The sequence below is a fragment of the Ovis aries genome, chromosome 18, assembly GCF_016772045.2.
Source record: "Ovis aries strain OAR_USU_Benz2616 breed Rambouillet chromosome 18, ARS-UI_Ramb_v3.0, whole genome shotgun sequence".
NCBI classification, from domain to species: Eukaryota; Metazoa; Chordata; class Mammalia; order Artiodactyla; family Bovidae; genus Ovis; species Ovis aries.
In genome coordinates, this window is record NC_056071.1 from 26,229,198 (window position 1) to 26,251,125 (window position 21,928).

At 46.6% G+C, this 21,928-nt stretch overlaps 1 protein-coding gene across 22 annotated transcripts in view; it reads right to left on the bottom strand.

Moving 5' to 3' along the window:
* Positions 1-393: 393 nt before the first annotated feature.
* The window catches only part of TJP1 (tight junction protein 1), a 263,264-nt gene continuing 241,729 nt past the window's right edge, over positions 394-21,928 (bottom strand). For 5 of the 22 annotated variants that reach the window (XM_060401394.1, XM_060401397.1, XM_060401396.1 and 2 more), the window contains 12 exons: positions 20,542-20,624; positions 19,625-19,835; positions 19,221-19,321; positions 15,865-16,215; positions 15,299-15,538; positions 13,854-14,708; positions 13,660-13,757; positions 12,181-12,408; positions 9,837-10,012; positions 6,792-7,263; positions 5,343-5,560; positions 394-4,485 (listed from right to left, as the gene is read on the bottom strand). In XM_060401394.1, the coding sequence (XP_060257377.1) occupies positions 4,223-4,485; positions 5,343-5,560; positions 6,792-7,263; positions 9,837-10,012; positions 12,181-12,408; positions 13,660-13,757; positions 13,854-14,708; positions 15,299-15,538; positions 15,865-16,215; positions 19,221-19,321; positions 19,625-19,835; positions 20,542-20,624 (3,296 nt within the window). In that variant the 3' untranslated portion in view covers positions 394-4,222. The remainder of the gene's footprint in view (positions 4,486-5,342; positions 5,561-6,791; positions 7,264-9,836; positions 10,013-12,180; positions 12,409-13,659; positions 13,758-13,853; positions 14,709-15,298; positions 15,539-15,864; positions 16,216-19,220; positions 19,322-19,624; positions 19,836-20,541; positions 20,625-21,928) is intronic. The other 17 variants (XM_042235167.2, XM_060401402.1, XM_060401401.1 and 14 more) reach the window with 7 other exon arrangements.

Below are 21,928 nucleotides of genomic sequence, written 5' to 3' on the forward strand. Positions count from 1 at the left end.
ATAATGTACTACAAAGCTATAGTAATCAAACCTATAGTAATCAAGACAGTATGGTACTGGCACAAAAGCAATTACAGATGCAAGCTATACCTTATCTCCCCCCAAATATAGCAACATCAGAAAACGTCCATGTTGTTTTTGGGAAACTGTTAAGGGAGGAGACCAATTATATACCAGTTGGCCCTCAGGAATATGAAACCCATGTAGACTTACAGGCACAATGTTAAGATGGCCTGTTCTCTGCCAGGCTACAGGGAATTCCCCCCCCCCCACCCCCCGCCCAAACAAGGCCCAACACTGCAGCAAGTGATGATGACTGGTCTGCAGGATTTTATGTTAGGTTGTGAAGTTGCAGGACACTAGAACCAGTGGGCAAACAGACAAACAAGCACCTTATTTTAAAAAGTTTTATTCTGTAGATTTAGAAATTTGAGAGTTTTTAATAACTGTAAAAGAAATCAGTCACACCTAATGATTAACAGAATGTAGTGGTGTATTATCTAAACAGAAATCGTGCTGATGTGCCATAATAAATTGTCTATTAGTAAAAAAATACACTTTAGGGCACAGCATCGTATCACAAATTACAGTAGGGATACTTTGCAAGAATTTATTCAAACTAGAGAATTCTGAGTAACTGTGTCTTCTGAATGCAGCACTTAAAAATGTAACAACTCTGTGCATTCTTTTTTCTTAAAAAATGACCTTGTGTGTGTCATAGAAATGCTGCTTTATTGCTGCAGAAGTCAAAGTTCAAGGCTCAAGAGGTACAGGAGAGAATACAAAGGTAGCCTTAAGAAACTTGGTTTTGTTTATGTATAAAAAAGGTAAAGTTTATAAAAGTTAATTTACAAACCAAGAACAAAGTGGTATGCACGCTTTATGTACAAGCATCCTTAAAACATCAAGATTTATCAAATGCATTGCCAAAAGAAAAACAACCACTGCCTCTTGCCGGAAAAAAAAACCACCACCCAAAATCACACCATTATTTTCTTCTGGGTGATCACACATTTCTGAAACCACCAAATCCACAATTTACTCCATCTTTTTCATGATACAGTATCTCGATGCACACAAAGCCATAAAACTTAGTGATACACAGACAGAATGATCTAACAAAAACATGAGGGTAAGGCATTCCTGCTGGTCAGTATGTCTGTGGTGATATGGTTAGTTTATGGATCCAGAAGAGGCCACGGAACCAGTCTCATGCTTTGGTGTCCTTCCCTAAGAAAAGTGAGTTTTCGTATACAGTAAGTCATTGTCTTCACTTGACCCGCACCTCCCCCCCAACACACCACAAATTCCCCTTGCTGTACATTTCTGTTAAATCCACTACACTGGTTATATATTCGAGGTGCATTTTAAAAACGTGTGCATATTACTTCATGCATAATAAAATGTTTGTGTTTAGGCCAGGGCCATAATAAAATCTGAAACAGTGTACTTTGGAAAGACTAGAACTCAAATGCACCCCATTTACTGGCTGGTATTTTAACGGAAATCAATGTTAAGTAAGTGACCATATAAAAGTACAAAAGTCATTACAAAGCATCGCATCTCTAAGCCTCCAGCCCACACCAGCCCCAAATGGGCAGTGGGCAGCATGTTCCCAGGCACGCACACTCAGCCTCCCCCATCCAAACACAGCGCGTAAGACTAACACACTGCAGGATCAACTCCAGGAAAAGGTACTACTTGATAGAGTGGTTCCATTTTAGATTTAGTAAGTTTAACCCAGTTTCACATTATTTAATCAAGTTCGTATATTTTAAGGATTAAAAGTGGTCAATCAGGACAGAAACACAGTTTGCGCCAACAAGATAATTTGGATCTCCAGGAAGACACTTGTTTTGCCAGGTTTTAGGATCACCTACAAGAGAAAAAAAAGTCCACATCATTTCTGGTTCTTAAACTGCTTGCAATCATGGGGCAAATAAAACGTGTAGACACAATTTTCCTCTATTCCTTTAGCATACTGCACTTGCGCCAAAGCTCTTAGTGCTTTCTTTTCATTGCAGACCCGCTGGAACTGAATGATCCAAAAGCTGCTGCAGATTTCTGTTCTTTGTTTTTAAGTTCATGCCTTTTAAAAAATAAATACAAGTCAGGGTGATTATATGCCTGGGACAGTTCCAGTTTGCCCAAGTCCAAACACTCATTAAAAGTACTCTTCTTTCACTTTCAAAAGTCTGGATTAATTTGTATGATCATTCCATTTGAGCTAAGAACACATTTCTCACACCTGACACACCAAATGAAACCCTCAACATTCTACAGAATTTGAAAGACTCTCTTCCCTGGGAATTCTGGGGTGGTCCAAGTGGTTGAGACTCTGCTCCTACTGCAGGAAGTAAGGATTCCATCCCTGGTCAGAGAACTAGATCCCACAGGGAGCCCCACCAAAAGACCCTCTTTCCCTCTACCCAAAATTAAAACAGTGAGAGCGGGCTCGAGTTTTTCAGCCTGCTCTGGCTATACAGAAAAACCATCATGAAGCTTCCAAGTCAGTGAGCTGTGTGAGACTGAAGCCAGGCCTGGGCCCTTAACCAGGTGACTTGACATTCACAGTTGCAGCTAAGCAGCCCTGGCAGTGGACTCAGCATGAAGACGACTTGGGATGGCCTGTTGTCTCCTGTGTCCATGGTAGTGTTGGTGTTAATCACTCAAGTTGTGTCCGACTCTTTGTGACCCCATGGACTGTAGCCCACTGTCTATGGGATTCTCCAGGCAAAAATACTGGAGTGGGTTGCCATCCCCTTCTCCAGGGCATCTCCTGATGTAAGTCACTGTCAAAAAGTTGATGCCTGCGCACCAACAGTTCCTCACCAGGAGCAGTTGTACCCCCAGAGGATGGTGTCCAGAGGCGATTTTGGGGTCCCAGCTGGCACCTAGAAGCCGGGAGACTCTCAAAACACCCCACAGAACCTTCACACAGTAGGCTGTCCATTACCTCAGCAATGTCATGGATCACGTGAGTTCAGAGAAGTTCAGTTCAAAGGTACATGTAGGTTTATGTAATACTGCAGACAACAAACTGTTCAGGCACTGAGATAAGGTTTTCCTCAGAGTTGTCATAAGTATCTTTAGGTTCAAAAATTCTTTTCAGTATACTCGTTTTTCTTGGATTAAGTCAGTAGCTATTGAAATCTACCCTTGAGTTTTTAAAAAAGAAATTTATAGCAGCAAAAGCATTCCAAAGTCATACAGAATTACACAGAAGCACATTTCTCTTCCAGGTGTTAAGTACTCAAATTTAACACAGGAAAAAGTTTCAATCTAAAAAAATGATGTTTTATGGCACAAGGCAAACTATTTGAAGCATACTGATTTTCACTTACAGTTAGGGCTCTCAACCTGTTTTGGATTCAAGGATGGTCACAGTCCATACTAAGACCTGACTTGTAAGATATAGGTTTTAAGTGTAATTTTATTATTAATGTCAATTCACTACTTCAAACTAGGCTAATACAATGTTCTCAGTGGAGGCCCTGAAGAAACAGCTTTAATATTTACTATGTAAAAACTAACTTTCCCCAGAAAATGGAGAACGTGTGAATACGTTAGTATTTTATGTTAGGTAGTATTAAAATATGCTCCTTACACCATAAAACTTTTACTCATACTGTTCCAAATTAAAAGTGCATAATTGGATCATCTGATTTATCAAAAATTCAGAAGGACTTTTAAATTCTAAAGTGATCTATACCAAAAATATAGAAAGTTCTAACTGACTTAGTCACCCAAGGAAGTGAGAAATGTGAAAATGCAATGGAAGCCTTGAAATTCATGATCTTGACAGCAAAAAGCCGTTTTAAAATAGTGTATTACAGAAGTATTTAGGGTTTTACATGGAAAAACCATGGCCAAGTATGATCACAGTGGAAGGTCTTTTATCTTTCAAGTTCCTCTAGTCTATGTGTATATACACACACACTCTACAAAGTAATATATACATTTTGTACATTGAGAAATTAAAGTAACCAAAAACAAGTTATTACATAAATCAAGTCCTTTTTGTAAGATGAAAATCCCTATGTATGCAGGACAGTATCAGTTCTCCCACCACATCTTAGAAATTTTGACATAATTTTGTTGACCACCACGAAACTGTCCACTTTTGGCCAAATCATCCATGTTAAAGGCAGAGGCTTCCACACCTTACCCTTCTCATTTACAACAGATGCGTCACAAGGAAACTCCACAACACCGGTGATGCCTACAAGGCCAGAGGAATGGAGGGCGATTGGCTCATGATCAGCGTGAGTAGCGCCATCAGCCCAGGCTCAATCAATGACAGCACCCAAAGCCCCAAAGGACAGAGAGAAGACAGCGTACCCGACGAGGAGTCGGATGATTTTAGAGCAAAAGACCAACCGTCAGGAGTCATGGACGCACAGTGTGGTAGGCGCAGCTCCACTGGCTTCAGGAACTTGAGGCCATGGGGCCCACACATCACTAAGGGGCTTAGCAGGGTCTCACCTGAGGGAGGGGAGAGCAGGGAGAAGAGGTTAGACAGCTGCCTCCTTCTGGACACAGTTCTTCTCACCCTTCTCCTAACCACAGGCCTTAAAGCCAAAAGGTGATTAGTTCTCTGAGTGGTGCTGACCAAGAGAAACCTAACAGACTCCAGAGGGAATTTAACATTTTCCTGTAGCCATGTTACAAAGTAAAAAGAAACAGGTGATGTCAATTTTATTATTTTATATAACCTAATGTATCCAAAACATTTCAAAAAGTGAGCAATTTACTACATCTCTGGAACATCTAGCCCTTCTCAGTTTTAAAGCAGCCATGTGTCAAGTGCTGAAGAGCAGCACACTGCTGGTGGCCGCAGGGTCCTGATGGTATGAGACACACGTAAATGTTTTACAGAGGTCACTTGTACCTTACGTTTTTACTGTTGCATTTGCTACAGAGTTAAGTGAGTGAAAACGATCTATTTAAGGAAATAAGCAAATATTCTAAAAGAAGTTGTAACATGGTTCATTACTGTGTCATCCTGATTGACCCAGGAAGACTGTGACACAAGCTGCGGCAGCCAGTGGGGATGCATCCTCCCTGTGCAGGGTCTGGGGGTGATGGGGGCTGATCCAACAGCTTACCTGCACCAGCAGGCGGCTGCTCCGAGTGAGGCCTCTGGAGTGGGTGCTACCTATTACCTAATCCATCTCCAGAGCTGCCAAGGGTAAGGACTCACAGATGAATCTGGGGGAGGGCAGCCAGGACTGGCTGGCAGGCCCCTCCCCAGCAGAAGGAACCTGAGGGCAGCCAGGTATCCTGTCTCACGGCCTGATATGCCTGCAAGAGCATGCAGGCTGCTTGAAGCGCGCACCCACCCTTCTCTTTGTCCAAAGGCGGCAGGATGCTGTTGTCCCGGCAGACCTTGAAGTAGATCTCCTGTTCCACCCCCTCGGGAATGGCTCCCTGGGGGATGATGATGCTGACACCGGTCTCAATGGAGCTCAGCACCCCACCATTGCTGTTAAACACACCACGGGCAGTAGCCACCACTGTGTGACCATCTTCATCTTCATCCTCCTCCACGGCTGAGGGACTGAGTTCAGAAACAGCCATTGAAGTACATTGCTAGTGACACATAGAAACTCCCACGGCTGTGTTAATCAAGCATATTTCTCCACATCATCAAGGTATTTTAGTAAGTAGTTTCAGTGACAGATCCTACTCACTGGAATAACTAAACATGCGCTTCCGGACAAGTTTTGCAACCAGAACATGCAAAGCCTGATACACTGCTCACCCAACATCTTACATCCATGAAACTGGTGTTTTAAAATTGATGGCACATCATGTTTTGATAGCTTGTTTTTCCCTTCTTACTGATAAGTAATGCAACAGTGGCATCTTAGACATGATAGAATATACACTCACTAGGCCTCCTCTCCCTCCACTGAGGATTTCTGGTGTGCATTTATTTCTCTTCCCACCCAGAGCACAGACATCCAGCTCCATGAAGCCATGAAGACCCATCCAGCTCCATGAAGTCAGGCAGACACGTGGAGAGGGGCCAGCCCGTGTGCATGGTCACACAAGGTGGAGAGGATGCGGTACCAATTCTCCTTCAAAAGTGGGGGCTTTTGGGATCTCCCAGAGTTAAGTTCTGAGCCAGGACTAAAGGTTAGCAGCAAGATAGCTTCTGGACAAAATGAAGCTAAGTATGAGGGCCTGCAGGCTCACTCCTGAGCAGCCAGATGAAGGGGTGGGCCTGCTCCTTCGGGACCCTGACTGTCCCTCTGCTCCAGGGGCAGCCTGCAGGTGGACCTGACTGTCCCTTTGTATCAGCGGCTGAGGGAGGCTGTCACGGTGCAGACAAGGGAGGGGTTCAGGGAGCCGGCCCCAGGCAGGCTGGCCTCTTCTCATCTGCTCACCATCTGACCACAACCGTTAAGAAAGTGTTTCTTTTTACCCTCACTGCAAATGAACAGTGGGTGAGGAAACAAACTCTTTTCGAGACACTTTCCGGATGTGCCTCCCCAGCTGGAGGTCAGAGGTCAGACTGGGGTCGTGTCATGCTGAATGAGCTGCAGTGTCCCTCAACCTGGTTCTTACACAGCAGGGACAGTGAGTGAGGACAGCTGAGCCACATGAGCAGTAGCTTCAGGACAGCACTAATCATCTCTGCAGAATCCCTGCTATGGCAGTGGTTCCAGCGTTTGGCATGGCACCACTCACCTTCAAGTCTGAGCTGAGATCATCAGGCAAGTACCCCAACTACACCTGACTCACATGAGGCCAATCACCAGGCCGGGCAAAGACAAGACTCTTACCTCACGGGCACTGCTCTCGGTCCCGTGCTAACACTGTTTACTTGGTATTTCAGCTTGTTGTCTGTGTGGACAGAGAAGGTCTCCACGCCACTGTCAAACTCAGGAGGCTGTGCAGACTTCAGGAGGGTTTTTGGAGAAGCGGGGGCTTTGGAGGACAGGTCAGGTTTGTGTGCGGTTTCATTCGGCAGAAGATTGTGGTTGAATTTAGGACTTTCAAACTTGCGTTCAAATGGCCGTGCAGAGCTTGTGTATGGTTTTGGTGTGAATCGATTGTATGCTGGCGTGATGGTTTTCTGCGTCTGCTCGACCCCATTAGCTGGGGCTTTCTCTGGGAAACTCTTTTGGGGGTAGAAGGCAGACTGGACAGCGTCCTCTCGGGCGGCTGGTCTGTAAGCTGCTGGCTTATTCTGAGATGGAAGTGGGTCCGGTTTGGACACTAATGAGTTCTGAAAATCCAATGACATGGCATTACCTGAAAAAAAAGTAGAGAAGTATTGCAAGAACTTCTGAACGTAATTTAATTTGTGAATACTGAATTACCATGCTGTACATCTGAAATTAGTATGAAGTCAACTATACTTCAATAAGAAAAAGTAAAAAGTATATTCAGTGGCGTGAATAAAAACAGAATTAGAAATCCATCTCTTACTGACTATAATGCTTGGTGAGATGGAAAAGATGTTACAACAGGCCAAGCATAAATCCACCTGGATGAACAATTTGCTCATCAAAGTATCGACAAGTAATGTTCTGCAGAAACTACAGTATCTGTAATTCTAAACTTGGTCTCTAGGAATAAATCTTGAAACAGTTTTTCATCCAACAGAAGATAGAAACCCAAATGCCTTTCCTTCCTGAAACAAGCTTCAACACCACCACCTGCTTGTCTCTCCCACTGGCGTCAAGAGGCGGTGCTGGGGCTGATTGCCAGTCTGAGGACCACATGACCCTGGTGGCCGTGTGTGATCGTGAGGGAGCAAGAGAAAGCACGGTGTGATACCTGGGACGGCGCTGATGCACCTGGAGCCGGGGCCGTGCCTCCGGAGACTGGCATCAGAGGAGCCCCACTCCAGTGTCCATGACAAAACTGAAGCAGAATGACCAATGTGTCTTATGTTAAATCAGTACTACAAACCTCACCATAATTAAAGTCAAAAAAGAAAAGTCAGAGTGGGAGTGGCTGCTTATAACATGCATAATTGATAAAAATTAGGAGAAAAAAACCTGTATGTCCATAAGAAAGAATCAACCAATAGGAACAGGCAAAAAACTGAACAGGCAAAAATACAAGTGAAAACGAGACTAAACCAGTAATCATAGCAACATCACTGTTACTTAGGAAAATTAAAAACCAAAACCAAAAAAATATGATTTCACATCTATTGAATTTGTAAAACTTTGAAAGTGTGGCGATGCCAAGTCCTGGCAAAGATGTGAACTAACAAGAGTTTCTATGTACAGATCTTCTTTGATTCCCCTGGGAGTGTTAGAGCAGCAAGGTGAGTATCATATGTGATTTACTGAATGCTGTCCTGAGAGTGAAAAACAAACTGGCTGGCTGGGTGCGGGACAGCTGTAATGGTGTCAGTTGTTCACCCCTGTGATGGGGCGGCTGACTGGGGCTCTGCTCACTGCTGCTGCTCAGCATCACAAGGGATTGTACTACTCACTAACCTGGGAAAAGACCAAAATTTAAAGTACAGTTTCTACTGAGTGTGTTTTGCTTTTGTACTGCAGTAAAGTGAAAGCGTCATTAAGTCAGGAACCTTCTGTACGGCTGGTGGCAGTGTAAAATAACACCAACTGCATTTTATGTTAATATCAGTGTTTGACACACTCTTCCAGAAATGAGAGAAAGAGGAAACCTGTCCCAGCTCTCAAGAGACCAGTACAACTTTGATACCAAAACCAGACAAGGACAAGAAAATTTTTTGTGAGCATAGTAATATAACTTATCACAGGACAAAATAAAGGAAATAAATCATAGGATCCTCTACAGTGCGTTTGGCCTTCTGTATCCTCGGATGTGCAGCCCGAGCGGGGGGTGGGCGCTGTACTGCACCAGTCCCACCAGGGACTTCTGCTCCGCATGCAGAGTAGGGGCGTCCTGCAGATACCAAGGACAACTGCACATAAAGTCAGTTGATAGAATGTTTTCAGCAAACTAGAAGGAAGGGCACCCAGAGAAGTCACACACTGCCCATCTGCTCTCCCAAAGTGGGAGCTGGAGCAAAAGAGGTGTGCTATTATCGCTTCTATTCACATAGCACTGCACATCCCAGCCATTGCAGAGAGGCAAAAAACAACAACAGAAAGGCATAAGGTTTGGAGAGTAAAAAGTTAAACTTTGTCTGCAGACATGACCGTGTGAAAAGAAAATCCTAGCATACAGTGTTATCGAATCACAGCCCTGGGAGTGGACACCGGTGACTATAGAGCAGCACCGTCTGCAGCAGTGGGACGTACGACGAGACGTGCGCCGTGTGTGTCCTGGGAGGGCGCCACAGGGGGTGGGGGTGGGGCCACAGGCCCTCCCAGGGTGTCTAGGCTGCAGGCTGGAAAGATGGCGGGAGGCTCAGGAGAGGTGTACTTGCTGAGACGCAGGAGGAAGCTGAAGGAAGCAGGAAGGGGGGTGGGGGCAGTGCCTTGGGCGAGGGAGACAGTTTACTGATCACAGATGTGGAGGACAAGACACAGGCAGACACGCAGGGACACCCCCAAGATGGCCCTGCTGAGAGACCTCGTGTGAGGAGGGATGTCACCATGATTTTTACAAACCACCCTTCATTTAGTTTTGGACATACTGGTAAACTCCACGTACAGAAATTGAGCTGTGTTAGGCAGAATAAACTCTATCTAGCTAAAAGGCAACAGTCATGAAAAAGATGTACTTTTAACAAAATCCTTATTTTTCACTGTCCTAAGCCCATAGGATTCAAGTGTGTCTTTCTTACATAAACCCACTTTTACTTAGAAAGCACGAGTCTAACATTAGCCTCATAAGTCTAACTGTAACAGTTGTCTGCCCACTCCTGAGCCGTCTACCTTCACCGTGAGCCCCCTTGGTGTGTGCATGGAGGCCAAGAGCTGTGTTGGCGCTGGGCTGAGCACCCTGGCTGTACTGAGCGGGCAGCGGCGGAGGTGGGGGCGTCGCCTGCAGTGGGTCATAGCGCTTCTCCCCGAACGACCTGTCCACAGCTTCAGCCTCAGCAGCCTTCCCCCTGTGAAAAATGAGGACACATCAGCACCTGAAGATGACGCACACTACCAAGGAAGCTCCCATCCTTCTAGGCATCCCCAAGTTGCTTGCTTTCAATTGAGAATTTCACAATTTATTCCCTATGAGTATGGGTACTCTACCAAAATACACAAACTAAGTTAAGCCATCATCAGCCCCAGAGAGGTGAAAACACCACAGATATAGTAAGAATATTAGTAAGACATCCAGAAGATGGCAACCAAATGGCAGATGAAATTTCGGTACACTCATAATACTGAAGATGGTTGTTCACAAAAAATTGCAATGGTTGGTAAGTATTTTGACGAAACATTTATTGGCTCAAATCCTCCTTAGATTCCCATCTGCTTTTGCATCTAAGGCACCAGCTGGGCACTAGAGGATGAAGCAGGGGCTAGCAGGCGTTTTTGCTAAGGGCTGGGCAGGAAATGTTTCGGCTTCTTGGGCCACACAGTTTCTCTCACAGCTCCTCAAACTCTGCCCAAAAGCAGCCAAAAGCAGCATTTAAGGGACAGGACTCTGCTGTGTCCAGTAACATGGACACTGTGGTCTTTAAATCTGCCCTTGATTTACCAGATCCATTCTCTGTTTAGCAATTCCTAGAGGAGCAAACACTGCTTGATTTTAAGACTCATTTAAATCAAACTGTGCCATGTATGCTTTTTTTTTCAGATTGCCAACTGTTCATATGGGAATACATAAAATTCACAAAGAAGACACCTTTACAACAGGACCCAGAATCGCAGTGCTGCCACCTGAGCTCTGCAGAGCCCCGCTGCACCTGCTTTACGCGCACACACGGTAGCACAGAACTTGGAATGGTCACAGATTCTGGTCACGGTCCAGTCGCATGGTCAACTCAAAAAACTACACCCTTAGGAGGACAGGAAGTCAGCCACGTGTGCACTGCGAAGGGCCCGCATGGCGTAGCTCACACTAGTGTCTTACACGGATGCTCCTGGACCAGCAGTCAGAGCTAGTCTAAGAGCCAAGAAATTTAGGTGGTGGCAAAGCCAGCACAAGAGCAAAGTCAAAGAAAACAGTCAATCTAAGTCTGCCACAAACAGAACTATGTTTCTACCTCATGTTCTGTCCATGTCTCAACCTGGCTACACTGAACCAGTCCTGGTAGTTAACAGTCCTAGTTACTGATTCAAACACTACTACTGCAGGGGTCCCAAAAGAGACTATCTAGATGGGAAGCTTTTTAAGAGGACACAACAGCCTCTCTCAGCTCAGACACGGCTCCAAATTTCCCTCTCCTGCTGACCTAGGACTTGCTTACCAACACTGTGTAAACGACTTCCTCGTAACACATCCACGTCTGTCTTCATTACTGTGAGTCTGTTCTGCTCAGGTATGGGCCCACCTGTGCCTGTGTGCGATTACACTCCATTCTCAGAATGAAGTTCGCCCCCAGTCAGGGCTCAACCAGAGGCAGAACCAGAATACACACAACATAGGAACCCACAAAGGCACAGGTGAGCTTGTAGCTTGTAACCCAGCAAAATCCACGAAAAAGTAAAGCAACCAGAGGCCCAGTAGACAAGCAAACAGAAGGGTGCAGCACGGAACAGGAAGACGATGGGCAGGGCCTCAGAGCTCAGGCCCTGTGCTGCCCCCTTCACAGCGCCCCACGCTGACAAGTGGACCAGAAGTCACTACGTCCCCTTAAGCTCAAACAGTGATAGCAGGCAAGTTTGTTCTTGCCTTGGGAGAACACCAAACAACTCTTCACTCCCTAGCATAGCCTGCTTTTATATTTAAAGAACAAAAACCAAGAAGAATGCCAAGAAGCAGCACTGAGTGTGCCACGTGGGAAGGAGGGACTTCAAGGTCAGTCTCTTAAATGCTCACCCTCTTACCTTTGTCAAAGTATTTGGACCCTTAGAACCCCTTGACATTTAACATCTTTTCTAATGTAAGAAGCTCACACAGATGACGCCAGGGTCTAAGAACAAAGCTACACACCCCAGGCTGGATAGCATGCATGCTGAACTGCTTAACACCCACAGAAATCAAGTAAGTATGACACAGCTAACATTTCCCTTCAGAACACACTGAACTTTGTGTGGCTGACTCCATTTGATGCAAGTGATCCTTTGTTTCATCTTAACTTTGAAAATTTACATCTAAAATGAAGTGACTCACTTGGAAGAGTAACCGGCAAACTGTGGCTGAGATTGGGGGTGAGCCGGCCTGGTGGGCTCGGAGAGGTGGCTAGCGGGGACGTGGGTGGGGGGCTTGGCCTCAAAGCTTCTCCGATCGAAGTAGGAGAGCTGCTTCCGGTAGTACTCCTCATCCTCCTCGGGGTCATAGTGATTTGCCCGAACGATGTCTTCAGGTGGCTTCACATGAGGCCTCTGTGGTTCAGGGATCCTGACAACAAGTGATAAATGGAACAACATTTGAGACGTTAACTTGGCTAAGAGAACAGAATAGGTATCTCTGACCTTCCACTGACACCCTGACTACTCGTGACCTAGCTGAGCAGGGCAGCCACCAAGGCCGAAACTTGGGCCCTAAGTGCACACACATCACACTCAGAGGGCAGCCTTCTCCTAACACAACCCATCTACTGAGCTTGACAACCAGCTGGTTAGAGGCAGAGACAGAAGGGAAGGCAGACAGTGGGGAGCTCCAGCACGGGCACCACCGTCAGAACAACTGCTGAGAATGCAAGACTCTGATGCCAGGATCGATACATGATCCCCAGGTGAGGAAGGAGCTAGACAGTGACGAAAGGCAAAGGAGGTCAACCATCAGCAAAGTGAGGTATTGTTACTTAGGCCCTGCTGGGTAATTCAGAAACTCAGCATCAGAAACAGATACACTAGGCTTCACACCAAGGAGGGCTAAGCTGTCAGTTACAACACACTTACTCCGTGTGCAAGAGCCTATCTGTGAATGATCCCAGCTAAAGGAGACACCGCAGTAGTCTACATTTGCATGGAAGCACTAGGCATCAGGAAAACCAGAGGAAATGAGACAGCAGTTCCTCTTTATTACAAGCACAAATATAAGCCAATGAAACATTAGGCCAGAGAACTGCTCAGACGCAGCCCATCACTCAGCAACAGCAGGGGCAGCCACAGTGAGGAGCATGCACAGCAGGTCCCCGAAGCCTCGTTCCGCCCAGTCATCCTGATGCTGACCGTGCTCCTGACCACGGCAGGCACATGTCACAGGCTACATGCTCACTAACAGATTATGTTTGGGATTCCCAGGGTGCAGTGGTTAGGACTCAAGAGTTCCACTGCAGCGGACATGGACTCTGTCCCTCCTCAGGGAACTAAGATCCCACATGCCGCACAGTACAGACAAAAATTTAAAAAGATGAAGTTTAGTTTACAGCTATCTGTTTTCTTGTCGCTAAAAACTAACAGCCTGTGTGCCAACAGCACTATTAAACTAAAAACATCCTTCCGAAGTTAGGGCTCTAAAATTGTATATTAGCATATGTTAGAAATTTGCTAGAAAATTGTTTTCAGATTTGTTTATGGAAAGGATAACAAAGATGTGCTGCAGAAGATACATGGCAGATTTCAAGTGAAGACCCGCAAATCCCCCCCTCCCCGCCCCTCCCCAGCTGGGGCTTGTTGCCCACCCACGAGGCTGTGGAGCACCCACCTGTGTGCCGCTCTGTCGTGTTCACCGAGCTGACTCGGAGCAGGGGCTTTGGGACCTGGGACAGGAGCACCTGCCGGTTTTGACGTGACTTCTGGGGGCTGCAGAGAAAGAAGATACACATCTTAGGCATGTTGCACACTCATCACTGAATGTGTTCTGGACACAAGGCAGGGAAACGGTGATCAGATCTTTACCTTGAAACTAGTGGAATGGCTCTCATCCTTCCTGTTCTCCATGGAAGCAGACCTCTTGTTCTCAAACATCTTCACTCTGGTGAGCACGGATTGTGGCTTCATGGCTGGGTCTTCCTCCTCCTCGGCTGGAGCTGGGGGTGGAGGCAGGGGTTTGGTGCCTGTGGGCGCGGCTTCGGGCTTGTGCTGGGACGAGGGGCCAAGTGGCGGAGCAGGTGTGGTGCTGTGAAGAGGCTCATAGTGGCCTGGGCCTGCCCGGGAGGGGAAGCCCTGAGCTGGCACCGGCTCGTAACTCCGAGAGTACTGGTCCAAGTACGGCTTGGGCTCAGGGGGCACCTTGGGGCCAGTGGTGGAGTAGGGCTGCGTGTCAGGCCGGTACCTTCCATGCACGTCGTACCCAGGGGCAGGGGCGGGCGGCTCTTCGTGCCGCAAGGTGGAGGTCCTGGGCAGTGGGTCGTAGTGCGCTCGGCCTTCATAGGACAGGGACACCGGCTCCTCAAAACGGGAAAAATACCCTCGTTCTGTTGGCTCCGCGGGAGGCTGACCATCAAGAGGCCGGGGCTGGTAAGGCTGCTTGTCATCGTAGTAGGGCCACTGCTCCTCATAGGTGAGGAGGCGGTCGTCATAGCGCAGACGGGGGTCATAGTTCCGAGCAAACTGCTCCGGGTAGCCAGAGGCATCATATCTGTACGCGGGCTGCTCCAACTCCCTGCCAGCCTGCCGCTCTGTGTACGGAGGCTGCGGCTCATAGCTCAGGCCTTGCTCCTTGTCTGGCCTCTGCCCAGGGTGAGCCGCAGCCGGCTGCTTCAAGACATGGTTCTGTCTCGTCTCCTCAGGGTAGGGGTCCTTCCTGTACACCTGCGTAAACAGCCATGAGTAAGGACACAGGCTGGCTTCAATTCCTAGTCTAGTAAGAGACAGAAATGACATGTTCTACCCTTTATTACCAGGACAGAAAGAGATTAGTGGAGAAAGCAAGTTTAAGTGAAAGCTCAAAATTTATAATGCAAGTAGGGGCTTTTATGTTTCAGCATGTAACAACACTAAATGAAGTTTAGTAGAAAATTAATGCATTCAGCTGTTGATTCCACTTGATTTGGACACTGAAAATGAAAATCATAAAGAAAATTTATGGACATAATAGTTTAGAAAACGTAAAGCAGTTTACAATGGATCTGAACAATATATTAAGAAATTTTGGAAGATTCTAAAGCCAAACATTAAAAACCTATGAAAGTATTAGGTATCAATCCCAATTAAAAGGCCTACTTAAGGAATCAGGCACCACTGGAAGCCATGCAGACTGCAGAACCAGATGACTTGCAGTGATTGAGAACATGGTGTCGAGCCCACAGTAAAAGCAGAGGACACTCGAGGGAAAGCAGACGTGCTCGTGTGGCAGGCTGACGGGGAGCGGCGGGTGAGGGCAGCCCCCGCGGCACAGGTACCTTTGCTGGGCCCACATGCGACGACAGGGACGGCTCTGGACCTCTGAGCTGCACGTGAGCGGCCTCAGTGCCTGGAGCTCGTAAAGAGTCGGCGTGTGGTGAGTCAGAGGAGGGGGGAGCTGGGCTCAGCTCCTCCAGTCTGACATTAGTTAAGTCTACGTGAGGATTAACGGCAGAGGCTGATGGTGCCGGGTTTGTTTCAGGCGAAAGGTAAGGGCCTGGAGATGAGGCTTCTGCTTTCTGTGAAGTGTTTAAAATATTTTAAATATAATGCTTCTGTTCACTGCTAACTCCCCACTTCCATTTATAGTGGTTGATAGACATACATTTTAAGTGTGCTGAGTAAAAAAACTGTGACCTCATGTTCTGAATTTGTAAATTGCAGTATAATGCTGTGTGAGATTCTAAACACACAAAGTTTAGAATTAAGTCCTTGGTATTCTCAAGTTGAACTGAGAGATTAAATCTTAACCTGCGAGAAAGGACACCACATTCTTTAAGTCAGTCACCACATCTAGACTTCGATAAAGTACCTCCACCTGCAGAACATTGATGCTGCTGCTTACCTGTTGAGAGGCTGTTTTAAATCCAGGGGAGTCTATTCTATGGGCTGGCTGTGGCTGCGCTTGTGGTGAGTAGGGAGGATATGCCTGGTGGTCAGGATGCATTCCAGAGGAGTCCTCTCTGACAGGCTCAGAGGACCGGGTAATGGCAGACTCCGGGGGAGTCCCCACCTCATCATTTAGGGTCTCATCTAGTTCTTGATCAGTGTAGGCCCCGCCTTCTGTATCTGTGTCTTCATAGTCAGAAGTGTGTCTACTGTCCGTGCTATACATTGAGTATTCACTACCTGGGGCTGACAGGTAGGACAGGCGATCATCATGCAAATCAAGGTCATCACTTGTAGCACCGTCCGCCTGGGTCAAATAGAAGTAGATTAGAAATTTTATTCAGCAGTTTTGTAAGAGATGGCCTTTAGTTCACAAGGGGACTGAAAAGGATACTTGTCCTCGGAGAAATCACAGCTACATCTAGAGGCTTGAGGAAAGGTCAAGAAGACTTCACAAGCACACACGCGGACACACAGAGCACCCTCGGATATCTGAAGGGCTTGGATGAGTGAGGTCGGCTGGCCGGCATGACAGCGCTGGCCCCTGATGCCCAGCCCCAGAAGACAGCCAAGGAGCCCTGGCCCTCCTCTGGCTCGTGGAACCTAGTTACCTGCTAGCCTGTCAGCCCAGAGCAGGGTCAAGAGGGGGATGTGGCCAGGCCAAGCTCACAAAAACAGAGACACACCGACTGACAGAACATCGCGCATGAGACTGGCCAGGAGATGAACACCACAGTGCACGCTGAGTGAGAGGCCTTATGCATACAGAAAATCTACGTACGAAGATTACAAGTTGGTGTTTGGCCCTGGAGTTTTTATAGAACACATGGAAAGGCATCAGCTAAGTGCTGGCTGCTCACTAGGAACTGCTGTTAAAACTGTGCACAGATGCAGTCAGTGTCCAGTGGAAGCAGAGGTGGGGCAGGGGGAAGATGCAGAAATGATGCTCTATGCAGGATTAAGAGCTGAGTCGGCTCCAGGCTCCACCGAGTGTCTCCTGAGCCAGTGAGAGAGAACACACAAGTATCTGAGGGAACGGGAACAACAGGCCATCAGTGCGCACTGATGTGACGCTACTGCCTGGACCACACACAACAGCCGCTCCTCCCCTGGAGACCCAGAGGTGGGGTATGGCTCGAGACCCGGAAGATGTGGAACCCAGAATTCTACCAGCACAGACTGATGGACAGACAAGGCCTGAGCCGCCTGAATGGCACTTCCCCCAGTCTTGATCCTGGCTCTGCAGGAGCCTGATCCTGAATGCCTCTTCCAGGTGGGAAAAACCAGCTGTCCCTGACCAGCAGTTTGGAAAGCCACGGGTGATGAGCGGAGTCTCTCCCACTGCAAAAATCCGCCTGCTCTCTCCACTCTAACCTCCACTTGCAGAGCCTGCAGGACTATAACGCAGGGGCCAGTCGGGGCAGTGCTTACAGCCCTAGGGACGAGCAACTCACAACTCTCTGAGCTGCTGCAGGGTCTGAAATGCAGAAGGAGCAAGAACCAAGCGCTTGGAGCCAGAGATGACATATGCCTCCTGTTAAGAAAGCCCCAGGATGACTCTTCTTGGTTCAGTGGGGAACATGTAAGACCATCAGAACTGCAGAGAGGAACTCTTCCTGGAAACCAGGTGGAAGTAGTTAACTCACGGGAGTTCAGTGTGGAAATGAAGAGAATCTATTTAGTTTAAGAATCTCTTAACTAAATAGAATCTCTTAGTTTAAGAACCTATTTGGAAAAAATATACTATAAGTCAAACTTGATTTAAATTATAACACCTTTTCTGATTTAGAGCATCAACCTATTATTCTAATAGTAAATGACTTATGAGACCTATTAATATAGGTCATTTTAATTAATTGTTATTAGCTTTCCTCACACACAAAAATAGCTGGGGAGTTAGACCTTCATTTTAAAATCCAAGCAAAGGAACCACACTGTAATATCAGAGAAATAAAACTAAGATTTGTGGAATAAAAAAACCTCTCAGATAGGTAGGCAAGTATATTTTGTGCGTTTATAAACTAATAGCTTGCTTGCTAACAGTCTAGCTGACAAAGGCTGCTAGCGGAATTGTGTTGTCCTGGATGGTCAGTATGGAGTGGAAGTGATCATACTCACCCAAGGCCACAGAGTCAATAAGTAAGTGAGTGTGTTGTGGGAAGTGCTGCAGTGAGTTGCTCCACCTCTATCTGTCTATCAAGTTCCTGGCTGACACGTCAGTGGTCAGGGGGGTCTCATGATCGCATGTGAGTGGTACTGACACGTGACTATGGGTGAGAGCAGCCAACACCACCTCCAGATGTCAGCGTTAGGACATCTCTTCTCGCAGAGGTGGTGCCTTCCAGGTAGGAAGCAGGGGTCCTGAGCATGCAGCATGCACTGCACTGGCCTCAGGGGCCACAGCCAGGCAGGTAAGGGGGAGCGTGCAGGGGAAAACACAGCAGAAACAAGCCAACCAGGAAACACGGAAACAAAATAGAAGAGACATTCTCAACTTTCCCTAGCAGCGGAAACACACTAACAACGTATTCATCTGAAGGCAAAACACGTTTATAACAAAAGCTTCTTTAATTATGTATTCTTAGAAAAGTATTAACTCCCAACAAAATCAACATCCTGTGCCATTAAGAACTGCTAGAAGCCCAGACAGGCCAACAGCAAAAAGTAGTGCATGCTACTATACAGAACACCAGAATGCAAAGCCAAAAGTCTGGGCTGCGTAACCTGACTTTTCCAGTGTGTCTCAGGGATGTTAGTTAACAGGTACTGATGCAGAAATCCCTCAGGGAGGGACGCAGGGCCACGCTTGCAGCGAGCAGCAGAGCCAAGCCCCTCACTGCAGGCCCTCCGGCCCCCACCATGCGGCTGTGTGTCCATGCTGCCTCAGGGCTGGGTCTAGGGACAGTGGGCCCTGCCCATTCCCTGCCTTTTCCTCTAGACAAGTCCTGGATCTCACATGCAAAGGACAGCACTTTGGGGACCCTCACCAAGCCCACTCAGCCCCTTATTTCCTAGAGGAGGAAGGAAGCCAGGTTCACACTCATTCTTGGTCAGGTGGGTGGAGCTAGAGCTTAGCCATGCTCTTCCACATCATTCTGAGACACAGAACACCACCGGATGGTAGCTCAGTGGGCAGGAAACTTCCGAATCCTTTACTACCAAAAAGAACTCCATAACCCCACATGCAAATTGTGAAGGCCTAGACACTGAAGCCCCCGATTCCTCTAATACGTTGATCCAAGTAGAAAACGGTGTCTCAAAAGCTTCTCTTATATAAGTTGTCAAATGGGTTAACAATAGGAAACTTCTTACCTTTCCCTCAGAAACCCATACCAACTGGTTCTGTTGTTGTTGGATTGCTTCTTTCAATGCACCATACCAGCCATCATTCATTGAATTTAAGTTAATTGTAGCTGAAAACAGACAACAACAGCATTGTTCTCTGGTTAGAACACTGCCACCAAATAAGAATTCACTCAACACTGCTTAGAGCTCAGCCTCCACCACTGAGTTCTCTTACAGACAGTATCTGAGGACACACCCCTGGAAATGTCTGTTTTGGCACCAAACCATTTCCTTCCATCAACAGCAGCCATTAACACAAGAGCAAGCAAAACAGGCAAAGGTTATATGAGTTTTAATATGTAAATAACATTTTTGCCCACGTATTACTGCACAGAAACTGTAAGATGAAAGAAGGGCTTTAACGTACTCACTTGTAAAAAGATGGTGATTATTTTTACGAAGTTTATGAGACCGCTCATATAACTTCCTGGCACTTTTCCGAGATTCAGGACACAACCTCATCCGCATTGTTTTCACACCCTGCTTTGAGTCCGGGTTCAGGAATACCACGATTGGATACCACTGGGCATAGTTCAGACGGTCGACTGCATTGGGTGTTACATCCAGTAAGGCATGTTTGTCCTAAAGACAGAAGGAGAAAGCAGACACAGGTAACTGAGAACCATCACCTTCAGAAGTCCTACCCGAGACTACATTCCAACAGGAACAGATGTTTAGCTCCAAATTGTCTCAGGAGCACATCAGGAAAAGGTGTACTCTCAAGTTAATGCTATATATTTTCTAGCCCAATATAAGGCAGAAAGTCTTAACGAGCTCACTTTTATTTTTGCTTACTCACAATGTTTAATTTATAAATTGAGTTGCACAAAGATATTTAAAACCACGTACAGCAGGAAACACATTAAATTTAGAAAGAGTATTCCTTACCATTTCTATATTTTGCCACCTCTCCTGGCAGCTCACTTTTAAGAGGCCCCAATCCTTGCGAGCAGAGAGTGAAAGTTAACTGTGACATTGTAATGGGCCTGACATAACCCTGTGACTAACACACATTCCTATCATCTGAGCACCGAAGGGCAACCTCAAACGTCCCCCTGTCACAGCCGCAGACTGCCCACACGAGGACGCTGGATCCCTTCCTGTGGGGGTGACAGCTCATCTTCTGAGGCAAGTACTGCTTACCCTCCCTGACACCAGCCGTGACAGTGTCTGGTTTAATTTTCTCACGGTATGCCAGTAACAACTTGAGAAAAACTACGTCCTACTTTCAATTTAGCCAGACTCATCCCACAGCTTACAATGAACAGGTCAACTTCCAGGAACGTACCTGATCTATTATCTGCTTTATTGTGTGGAGGCGAATAATGCCAGAGCTGCGCTGGTCGGTTCCTGCATCCCGAGGTTCACTTTCTAGTCAGGAAGTCCGGAGAGAAACAAAACATCAGATTTCCACTGGTGAGACCAGGCCCTCGACTTCTGGGCACTAACAACACCGTGGGCTCCATCTGCTGGGTGCCAGCAGCAGTCCCGTGTCCCTCCCGACCCACAGTGATAGAACTGGGGCCACATGTCCTCTCTAGGGCTGCCCCTGCTGGGAGCACCTGGCGACATCAGTGCTTCACACCATCAGAAGGTGGGTGGGCACTCACCCACCAGGGGTGATCCCAGGGGTGCCGCCACCCAGCAGCTGAGCAACACTGCATGCAGTGTGCTCACAACACCAAAGTAATACTTCCCAATGAACAACATTTTAATAGGAAGCAGAACTTCAGCATAAATTGTCTACTGGTCAAGAGAAATTGCCAAAACGGCAATTCTCTCAATTGAAAATCAGCTTTAAAAAACTAGTATCGATGAACTTGCTTCCGTTTAAGTCAACAAAGTAAAATTATATGTTTGGTCCAAATATTTAAGTTTAAAGTGATGTGAGTTTTTTAAGATGCATGTTTTCAAAAATGTTCCAGCTATTTTAAGGCAGAGACGTAGAAGTGCGGAGGTCAGGCTGAGTAATAAGGGGGACAAGGCTCTCACAAGACAGAGGACTAGCTTCCGGTCCACTGGACACAGGCAATGATGGGGAGACCACCTGGGAATTCTGGCTGGAGAAAATGCTACCAGTTTCTAAATTCAAAGACTCTCATTTGATTCAAAGAGGGTATATAATAACTAAGTGATCTGAACCCCTTTTGTTAAGTTCCTGGTTGTAGAATAAACCCAATTAAAGTAACCATTAATTAGTCCTTAAGACAGAACTTTGTAGGTCTTCACACTTGTTCTTCCCAAATTTAAAAAGACTTAAGCTTGGTTATGGGTGGTATCTATAACCACCAACTTCTTTAGGCAAAGTGCTATCTATAAGCACAACCAAAAAAAGATCTCTTCTGAAAAGACTTAACAAACTGAGTGGAGAATCAGAAGTGAATATTTTCTAAATTGCTCAAATTTTACTATCATTTGTCTGCATCTTCTGAGTTTCAGGACACACGTCTTCATTCAGCTTCACCAGCAAGCAAATGAAAAGTAATGTATACAACACAAATACAAAGGCAACACCCTGCTTATGTAAACCAGCCCCTGGAGCTCATGGCACCACAGGGGCAGTCAGAGCACTACAGCAGCAGCAGGGAGCCCACCCGTCTCCAGGAATTCTAATGAACCCAGCACACACACACACACACACACACACACACACAGAGCTATGTACTGGAGTGTTT